The sequence below is a fragment of the Salvelinus fontinalis genome, chromosome 1 (assembly GCF_029448725.1).
Source record: "Salvelinus fontinalis isolate EN_2023a chromosome 1, ASM2944872v1, whole genome shotgun sequence".
In the NCBI taxonomy this organism is placed as follows: Eukaryota; Metazoa; Chordata; class Actinopteri; order Salmoniformes; family Salmonidae; genus Salvelinus; species Salvelinus fontinalis.
In genome coordinates, this window is record NC_074665.1 from 99,560,678 (window position 1) to 99,572,724 (window position 12,047).

The 12,047-nt window shown below is 38.2% G+C and overlaps 1 protein-coding gene across 2 annotated transcripts in view; it reads left to right on the forward strand.

The window, feature by feature from the left end:
• The window catches only part of LOC129865232 (exocyst complex component 6-like), a 103,441-nt gene that overhangs the window by 28,417 nt on the left and 62,977 nt on the right, over positions 1-12,047 (forward strand). For both annotated transcript variants that reach the window (XM_055937841.1, XM_055937851.1), the window contains exons 3-4: positions 1,980-2,027; positions 2,169-2,259. In XM_055937841.1, coding sequence (XP_055793816.1) covers positions 1,980-2,027; positions 2,169-2,259 — 139 coding nt within the window. The remainder of the gene's footprint in view (positions 1-1,979; positions 2,028-2,168; positions 2,260-12,047) is intronic.

The window sequence follows — 12,047 nt, forward strand, 5'->3', positions numbered from 1 at the left end:
ATCTAGTCTACCTCTGTTCAACCAGGGATATTAATCTAGTCTACCTCTCTGTTCAACCAGGGATATTAATCTAGTCTACCTCTGTTCAACCAGGGATATTAATCTAGTCTACCTCTGTTCAACCAGGGATATTAATCTAGTCTACCTCTCTGTTCAACCAGGGATATTAATCTAGTCTACCTCTATGTTCAACCAGGGATATTAATCTAGTCTACCTCTCTGTTCAACCAGGGATATTAATCTAGTCTACCTCTGTTCAACCAGGGATATTAATCTAGTCTACCTCTCTGTTCAACCAGGGATATTAATCTAGTCTACCTCTCTGTTCAACCAGGGATATTAATCTAGTCTACCTCTCTGTTCAACCAGGGATATTAATCTAGTCTACCTCTGTTCAACCAGGGATATTAATCTAGTCTACCTCTCTGTTCAACCAGGGATATTAATCTAGTCTACCTCTCTGTTCAACCAGGGATATTAATCTAGTCTACCTCTCTGTTCAACCAGGGATATTAATCTAGTCTACCTCTCTGTTCAACCAGGGATATTAATCTAGTCTACCTCTCTGTTCAACCAGGGATATTAATCTAGTCTACCTCTGTTCAACCAGGGATATTAATCTAGTCTACCTCTCTGTTCAACCAGGGATATTAATCTAGTCTACCTCTCTGTTCAACCAGGGATATTAATCTAGTCTACCTCTCTGTTCAACCAGGGATATTAATCTAGTCTACCTCTGTTCAACCAGGGATATTAATCTAGTCTACCTCTCTGTTCAACCAGGGATATTAATCTAGTCTACCTCTCTGTTCAACCAGGGATAGTAGCCCTCTCTCACCAGTTCCCAGGGAAGGTTCCCCCCGGCGGGACTGAGTCTGTCGGCTCCCCCAGCCCAGCTCTCTTTAACTCTCTGGGCTCCCCCAGCCCAGCTCTCTTTAACTCTCTGGGCTCCCCCAGCCCAGCTCTCTTTAACTCTCTGGGCTCCCCCAGCCCAGCTCTCTTTAACTCTCTGGGCTCCCCCAGCCCAGCTCTCTTTAACTCTCTGGGCTCCCCCAGCCCAGCTCTCTTTAACTCTCTGGGCTCCCCCAGCCCAGCTCTCTTTAACTCTCTGGGCTCCCCCAGCCCAGCTCTCTTTAACTCTCTGGGCTCCCCCAGCCCAGCTCTCTTTAACTCTCTTTCCCCAGCTGAAAGTGGTCTTTAGATGAGTTGGTCTGATTGGTCGACCCAAGCTTGGAACTGGCCCAATCATTAGCCAGTATATGAAGCATGTTTAGATAACAGGGCAGCAGGTACGGCATCAGATCAACTAGCTCACTGGCCATCTTTCTCCCACAGATTTAATGAGACTTTTTTTAAATTAACCCCAGAATAAATGGCTTCCTTATTACCATGAGCTAATGAGACGCGATGTGGGAACCTCTCTCTGTGGTCCTCTCTCTTCTGTCCCCCTGCACCTGCAGCGCACTACTCAGGCTGAGTTACCGCCGGGCCTGCTGACCCCGCCGGGCCTGCTGACCCTCTGTGAATCAACCAGCCAGTGATTGTTTTGTATTCAGCTCTGAAAACCCAATGTTTAATTACCAGAAGATGCCGTGGCGTTTTCACTGTCGACAATGAATGGCACATAGAGCTCATTGAGGTTATCAGGAAAGGGCCCACTGGTCAATTGGGTCATTGAATTGAATTGTTTGACAAGACCTGTCGAGACAAGTAGAGTTCAAACATCCTCAATGTAGAATTGACAAGTTTGTCACAGAATCTGTTGGGAAAGGACTGTCATAAACTATTACGCCGCATAAAAGCTTTCATGCCCGACCAACAGTTGAAGTTCTTGAAGTTCCCGTTGCAGATTGAATCAGAATTAGCCTTTGTCCCTGTGCCCTCATGGAGGTTGATCTGATTACAAGGTGAGCAGCTACGACAGGAAGTTGTCTTAACACTTTATTTGTCTGACAATAGTGATCTTTTTTTTTTTTAAGGGCCAGGTTACCGACACCAACAGAAGACTGCAAGACGCCGGCAGAGAGGTAGGAGTCTTCGTCCCTGTGTCACTGTTGCCTGTGGTCAGTTAGAGGACAGAGGGGTACAGATTGAGACAGGAAGCACCTCGGACTGACCTCTCTGGATAATTGGGGAGGTCATAACTCTTTTGACCTCTCTTATGTAAGGTCACAGCCCAAACGGAGGAGGTGATTCGCTGTCGGATACAGCAGAGGAACATGGCTACCACTGTGGAGAGACTACAGCTGTGTTTACCTGGTGAGATATAATATAACATGACTACAGCTGTGTTTACCTGGTGAGATATAATATAACATGACTACAGCTGTGTTTACCTGGTGAGATATAATATAACATGACTACAGCTGTGTTTACCTGGTGAGATATAACATGACTACAGCTGTGTTTACCTGGTGAGATATAACATGACTACAGCTGTGTTTACCTGGTGAGATATAATATAACATGACTACAGCTGTGTTTACCTGGTGAGATATAACATGACTACAGCTGTGTTCACCTGGTGAGATATAACATGACTACAGCTGTGTTTACCTGGTGAGATATAACATGACTACAGCTGTGTTTACCTGGTGAGATATAACATAACATGACTACAGCTGTGTTTACCTGGTGAGATATAATATAACATGACTACAGCTGTGTTTACCTGGTGAGATATAATATAACATGACTACAGCTGTGTTTACCTGGTGAGATATAATATAACATGACTACAGCTGTGTTTACCTGGTGAGATATAACATGACTACAGCTGTGTTTACCTGGTGAGATATAATATAACATGATTACAGCTGTGTTTACCTGGTGAGATATAATATAACATGACTACAGCTGTGTTTACCTGGTGAGATATAATATAACATGATTACAGCTGTGTTTACCTGGTGAGATATAATATAACATGACTACAGCTGTGTTTACCTGGTGAGATATAATATAACATGACTACAGCTGTGTTTACCTGGTGAGATATAATATAACATGACTACAGCTGTGTTTACCTGGTGAGATATAACATGACTACAGCTGTGTTCACCTGGTGAGATATAATATAACATGACTACAGCTGTGTTTACCTGGTGAGATATAATATAACATGACTACAGCTGTGTTTACCTGGTGAGATATAATATAACATGACTACAGCTGTGTTTACCTGGTGAGATATAACATGACTACAGCTGTGTTTACCTGGTGAGATATAATATAACATGACTACAGCTGTGTTTACCTGGTGAGATATAATATAACATGACTACAGCTGTGTTTACCTGGTGAGATATAATATAACATGACTACAGCTGTGTTTACCTGGTGAGATATAACATGACTACAGCTGTGTTTACCTGGTGAGATATAACATGACTACAGCTGTGTTTACCTGGTGAGATATAATATAACATGACTACAGCTGTGTTTACCTGGTGAGATATAACATGACTACAGCTGTGTTTACCTGGTGAGATATAATATAACATGACTACAGCTGTGTTTACCTGGTGAGATATAATATAACATGACTACAGCTGTGTTTACCTGGTGAGATATAACATGACTACAGCTGTGTTTACCTGGTGAGATATAATATAACATGATTACAGCTGTGTTTACCTGGTGAGATATAATATAACATGACTACAGCTGTGTTTACCTGGTGAGATATAACATGACTACAGCTGTGTTTACCTGGTGAGATATAACATGACTACAGCTGTGTTTACCTGGTGAGATATAACATGACTACAGCTGTGTTTACCTGGTGAGATATAATATAACATGACTACAGCTGTGTTTACCTGGTGAGATATAATATAACATGACTACAGCTGTGTTTACCTGGTGAGATATAACATGACTACAGCTGTGTTTACCTGGTGAGATATAACATGACTACAGCTGTGTTTACCTGGTGAGATATAATATAACATGACTACAGCTGTGTTTACCTGGTGAGATATAACATGACTACAGCTGTGTTTACCTGGTGAGATATAATATAACATGACTACAGCTGTGTTTACCTGGTGAGATATAATATAACATGACTACAGCTGTGTTTACCTGGTGAGATATAATATAACATGACTACAGCTGTGTTTACCTGGTGAGATATAACATAACATGACTACAGCTGTGTTTACCTGGTGAGATATAATATAACATGACTACAGCTGTGTTTACCTGGTGAGATATAATATAACATGACTACAGCTGTGTTTACCTGGTGAGATATAATATAACATGACTACAGCTGTGTTTACCTGGTGAGATATAACATGACTACAGCTGTGTTTACCTGGTGAGATATAATATAACATGACTACAGCTGTGTTTACCTGGTGAGATATAATATAACATGACTACAGCTGTGTTTACCTGGTGAGATATAATATAACATGACTACAGCTGTGTTTACCTGGTGAGATATAATATAACATGACTACAGCTGTGTTTACCTGGTGAGATATAATATAACATGACTACAGCTGTGTTTACCTGGTGAGATATAATATAACATGACTACAGCTGTGTTTACCTGGTGAGATATAACATGACTACAGCTGTGTTTACCTGGTGAGATATAACATGACTACAGCTGTGTTTACCTGGTGAGATATAACATGACTACAGCTGTGTTTACCTGGTGAGATATAATATAACATGACTACAGCTGTGTTTACCTGGTGAGATATAACATGACTACAGCTGTGTTTACCTGGTGAGATATAATATAACATGACTACAGCTGTGTTTACCTGGTGTGATATAATATAACATGACTACAGCTGTGTTTACCTGGTGAGATATAACATGACTACAGCTGTGTTTACCTGGTGAGATATAATATAACATGATTACAGCTGTGTTTACCTGGTGAGATATAATATAACATGACTACAGCTGTGTTTACCTGGTGAGATATAACATGACTACAGCTGTGTTTACCTGGTGAGATATAATATAACATGATTACAGCTGTGTTTACCTGGTGTGATATAATATAACATGACTACAGCTGTGTTTACCTGGTGAGATATAATATAACATGATTACAGCTGTGTTTACCTGGTGAGATATAATATAACATGACTACAGCTGTGTTTACCTGGTGAGATATAATATAACATGATTACAGCTGTGTTTACCTGGTGAGATATAACATGACTACAGCTGTGTTTACCTGGTGAGATATAACATGACTACAGCTGTGTTTACCTGGTGAGATATAATATAACATGACTACAGCTGTGTTTACCTGGTGAGATATAACATGACTACAGCTGTGTTTACCTGGTGAGATATAATATAACATGACTACAGCTGTGTTTACCTGGTGAGATATAATATAACATGACTACAGCTGTGTTTACCTGGTGAGATATAATATAACATAACTACAGCTGTGTTTACCTGGTGAGATATAATATAACATGACTACAGCTGTGTTTACCTGGTGAGATATAATATAACATGACTACAGCTGTGTTTACCTGGTGAGATATAATATAACATGACTACAGCTGTGTTTACCTGGTGAGATATAATATAACATGACTACAGCTGTGTTTACCTGGTGAGATATAACATGACTACAGCTGTGTTTACCTGGTGAGATATAACATGACTACAGCTGTGTTTACCTGGTGAGATATAATATAACATGACTACAGCTGTGTTTACCTGGTGAGATATAATATAACATGACTACAGCTGTGTTTACCTGGTGAGATATAACATGACTACAGCTGTGTTTACCTGGTGAGATATAATATAACATGACTACAGCTGTGTTTACCTGGTGTGATATAATATAACATGACTACAGCTGTGTTTACCTGGTGAGATATAACATGACTACAGCTGTGTTTACCTGGTGAGATATAATATAACATGATTACAGCTGTGTTTACCTGGTGAGATATAATATAACATGACTACAGCTGTGTTTACCTGGTGAGATATAACATGACTACAGCTGTGTTTACCTGGTGAGATATAATATAACATGACTACAGCTGTGTTTACCTGGTGAGATATAATATAACATGACTACAGCTGTGTTTACCTGGTGAGATATAATATAACATGATTACAGCTGTGTTTACCTGGTGAGATATAATATAACATGACTACAGCTGTGTTTACCTGGTGAGATATAACATGACTACAGCTGTGTTTACCTGGTGAGATATAACATGACTACAGCTGTGTTTACCTGGTGAGATATAACATGACTACAGCTGTGTTTACCTGGTGAGATATAACATGACTACAGCTGTGTTTACCTGGTGAGATATAATATAACATGACTACAGCTGTGTTTACCTGGTGAGATATAATATAACATGACTACAGCTGTGTTTACCTGGTGAGATATAATATAACATGACTACAGCTGTGTTTACCTGGTGAGATATAATATAACATGACTACAGCTGTGTTTACCTGGTGAGATATAACATAACATGACTACAGCTGTGTTTACCTGGTGAGATATAATATAACATGACTACAGCTGTGTTTACCTGGTGAGATATAATATAACATGACTACAGCTGTGTTTACCTGGTGAGATATAATATAACATGACTACAGCTGTGTTTACCTGGTGAGATATAACATGACTACAGCTGTGTTTACCTGGTGAGATATAACATGACTACAGCTGTGTTTACCTGGTGAGATATAATATAACATGACTACAGCTGTGTTTACCTGGTGAGATATAATATAACATGACTACAGCTGTGTTTACCTGGTGAGATATAATATAACATAACTACAGCTGTGTTTACCTGGTGAGATATAATATAACATGACTACAGCTGTGTTTACCTGGTGAGATATAATATAACATGACTACAGCTGTGTTTACCTGGTGAGATATAATATAACATGACTACAGCTGTGTTTACCTGGTGAGATATAATATAACATGACTACAGCTGTGTTTACCTGGTGAGATATAACATGACTACAGCTGTGTTTACCTGGTGAGATATAACATGACTACAGCTGTGTTTACCTGGTGAGATATAACATGACTACAGCTGTGTTTACCTGGTGAGATATAATATAACATGACTACAGCTGTGTTTACCTGGTGAGATATAACATGACTACAGCTGTGTTTACCTGGTGAGATATAATATAACATGACTACAGCTGTGTTTACCTGGTGTGATATAATATAACATGACTACAGCTGTGTTTACCTGGTGAGATATAACATGACTACAGCTGTGTTTACCTGGTGAGATATAATATAACATGATTACAGCTGTGTTTACCTGGTGAGATATAATATAACATGACTACAGCTGTGTTTACCTGGTGAGATATAACATGACTACAGCTGTGTTTACCTGGTGAGATATAATATAACATGACTACAGCTGTGTTTACCTGGTGAGATATAATATAACATGACTACAGCTGTGTTTACCTGGTGAGATATAATATAACATGACTACAGCTGTGTTTACCTGGTGAGATATAATATAACATGATTACAGCTGTGTTTACCTGGTGAGATATAATATAACATGACTACAGCTGTGTTTACCTGGTGAGATATAACATGACTACAGCTGTGTTTACCTGGTGAGATATAACATGACTACAGCTGTGTTTACCTGGTGAGATATAACATGACTACAGCTGTGTTTACCTGGTGAGATATAACATGACTACAGCTGTGTTTACCTGGTGAGATATAATATAACATGACTACAGCTGTGTTTACCTGGTGAGATATAATATAACATGACTACAGCTGTGTTTACCTGGTGAGATATAATATAACATGACTACAGCTGTGTTTACCTGGTGAGATATAATATAACATGACTACAGCTGTGTTTACCTGGTGAGATATAATATAACATGACTACAGCTGTGTTTACCTGGTGAGATATAACATAACATGACTACAGCTGTGTTTACCTGGTGAGATATAATATAACATGACTACAGCTGTGTTTACCTGGTGAGATATAATATCACATGACTACAGCTGTGTTTACCTGGTGAGATATAATATAACATGACTACAGCTGTGTTTACCTGGTGAGATATAACATGACTACAGCTGTGTTTACCTGGTGAGATATAATATAACATGACTACAGCTGTGTTTACCTGGTGAGATATAATATAACATGACTACAGCTGTGTTTACCTGGTGAGATATAATATAACATGACTACAGCTGTGTTTACCTGGTGAGATATAATATAACATAACTACAGCTGTGTTTACCTGGTGAGATATAATATAACATGACTACAGCTGTGTTTACCTGGTGAGATATAATATAACATGACTACAGCTGTGTTTACCTGGTGAGATATAATATAACATGACTACAGCTGTGTTTACCTGGTGAGATATAATATAACATGACTACAGCTGTGTTTACCTGGTGAGATATAACATGACTACAGCTGTGTTTACCTGGTGAGATATAACATGACTACAGCTGTGTTTACCTGGTGAGATATAATATAACATGACTACAGCTGTGTTTACCTGGTGAGATATAACATGACTACAGCTGTGTTTACCTGGTGAGATATAATATAACATGACTACAGCTGTGTTTACCTGGTGTGATATAATATAACATGACTACAGCTGTGTTTACCTGGTGAGATATAACATGACTACAGCTGTGTTTACCTGGTGAGATATAATATAACATGATTACAGCTGTGTTTACCTGGTGAGATATAATATAACATGACTACAGCTGTGTTTACCTGGTGAGATATAACATGACTACAGCTGTGTTTACCTGGTGAGATATAATATAACATGACTACAGCTGTGTTTACCTGGTGAGATATAATATAACATGACTACAGCTGTGTTTACCTGGTGAGATATAATATAACATGACTACAGCTGTGTTTACCTGGTGAGATATAATATAACATGATTACAGCTGTGTTTACCTGGTGAGATATAACATGACTACAGCTGTGTTTACCTGGTGAGATATAACATGACTACAGCTGTGTTTACCTGGTGAGATATAACATGACTACAGCTGTGTTTACCTGGTGAGATATAACATGACTACAGCTGTGTTTACCTGGTGAGATATAATATAACATGACTACAGCTGTGTTTACCTGGTGAGATATAATATAACATGACTACAGCTGTGTTTACCTGGTGAGATATAATATAACATGACTACAGCTGTGTTTACCTGGTGAGATATAATATAACATGACTACAGCTGTGTTTACCTGGTGAGATATAACATAACATGACTACAGCTGTGTTTACCTGGTGAGATATAATATAACATGACTACAGCTGTGTTTACCTGGTGAGATATAATATAACATGACTACAGCTGTGTTTACCTGGTGAGATATAATATAACATGACTACAGCTGTGTTTACCTGGTGAGATATAACATGACTACAGCTGTGTTTACCTGGTGAGATATAATATAACATGACTACAGCTGTGTTTACCTGGTGAGATATAATATAACATGACTACAGCTGTGTTTACCTGGTGAGATATAATATAACATGACTACAGCTGTGTTTACCTGGTGAGATATAATATAACATAACTACAGCTGTGTTTACCTGGTGAGATATAATATAACATGACTACAGCTGTGTTTACCTGGTGAGATATAATATAACATGACTACAGCTGTGTTTACCTGGTGAGATATAATATAACATGACTACAGCTGTGTTTACCTGGTGAGATATAATATAACATGACTACAGCTGTGTTTACCTGGTGAGATATAACATGACTACAGCTGTGTTTACCTGGTGAGATATAACATGACTACAGCTGTGTTTACCTGGTGAGATATAACATGACTACAGCTGTGTTTACCTGGTGAGATATAATATAACATGACTACAGCTGTGTTTACCTGGTGAGATATAACATGACTACAGCTGTGTTTACCTGGTGAGATATAATATAACATGACTACAGCTGTGTTTACCTGGTGTGATGTAATATAACATGACTACAGCTGTGTTTACCTGGTGAGATATAACATGACTACAGCTGTGTTTACCTGGTGAGATATAATATAACATGACTACAGCTGTGTTTACCTGGTGAGATATAACATGACTACAGCTGTGTTTACCTGGTGAGATATAATATAACATGACTACAGCTGTGTTTACCTGGTGAGATATAATATAACATGACTACAGCTGTGTTTACCTGGTGAGATATAATATAACATGACTACAGCTGTGTTTACCTGGTGAGATATAATATAACATGATTACAGCTGTGTTTACCTGGTGAGATATAATATAACATGACTACAGCTGTGTTTACCTGGTGAGATATAACATGACTACAGCTGTGTTTACCTGGTGAAATATAACATGACTACAGCTGTGTTTACCTGGTGAGATATAACATGACTACAGCTGTGTTTACCTGGTGAGATATAACATGACTACAGCTGTGTTTACCTGGTGAGATATAATATAACATGACTACAGCTGTGTTTACCTGGTGAGATATAATATAACATGACTACAGCTGTGTTTACCTGGTGAGATATAATATAACATGACTACAGCTGTGTTTACCTGGTGAGATATAATATAACATGACTACAGCTGTGTTTACCTGGTGAGATATAATATAACATGACTACAGCTGTGTTTACCTGGTGAGATATAACATAACATGACTACAGCTGTGTTTACCTGGTGAGATATAATATAACATGACTACAGCTGTGTTTACCTGGTGAGATATAATATAACATGACTACAGCTGTGTTTACCTGGTGAGATATAATATAACATGACTACAGCTGTGTTTACCTGGTGAGATATAACATGACTACAGCTGTGTTTACCTGGTGAGATATAATATAACATGACTACAGCTGTGTTTACCTGGTGAGATATAATATAACATGACTACAGCTGTGTTTACCTGGTGAGATATAATATAACATGACTACAGCTGTGTTTACCTGGTGAGATATAATATAACATAACTACAGCTGTGTTTACCTGGTGAGATATAATATAACATGACTACAGCTGTGTTTACCTGGTGAGATATAATATAACATGACTACAGCTGTGTTTACCTGGTGAGATATAATATAACATGACTACAGCTGTGTTTACCTGGTGAGATATAATATAACATGACTACAGCTGTGTTTACCTGGTGAGATATAACATGACTACAGCTGTGTTTACCTGGTGAGATATAACATGACTACAGCTGTGTTTACCTGGTGAGATATAACATGACTACAGCTGTGTTTACCTGGTGAGATATAATATAACATGACTACAGCTGTGTTTACCTGGTGAGATATAACATGACTACAGCTGTGTTTACCTGGTGAGATATAATATAACATGACTACAGCTGTGTTTACCTGGTGTGATATAATATAACATGACTACAGCTGTGTTTACCTGGTGAGATATAACATGACTACAGCTGTGTTTACCTGGTGAGATATAATATAACATGATTACAGCTGTGTTTACCTGGTGAGATATAATATAACATGACTACAGCTGTGTTTACCTGGTGAGATATAACATGACTACAGCTGTGTTTACCTGGTGAGATATAATATAACATGACTACAGCTGTGTTTACCTGGTGAGATATAATATAACATGACTACAGCTGTGTTTACCTGGTGAGATATAATATAACATGACTACAGCTGTGTTTACCTGGTGAGATATAATATAACATGATTACAGCTGTGTTTACCTGGTGAGATATAATATAACATGACTACAGCTGTGTTTACCTGGTGAGATATAATATAACATGACTACAGCTGTGTTTACCTGGTGAGATATAACATGACTACAGCTGTGTTTACCTGGTGAGATATAATATAACATGACTACAGCTGTGTTTACCTGGTGAGATATAATATAACATGACTACAGCTGTGTTTACCTGGTGAGATATAACATGACTACAGCTGTGTTTACCTGGTGAGATATAATATAACATGACT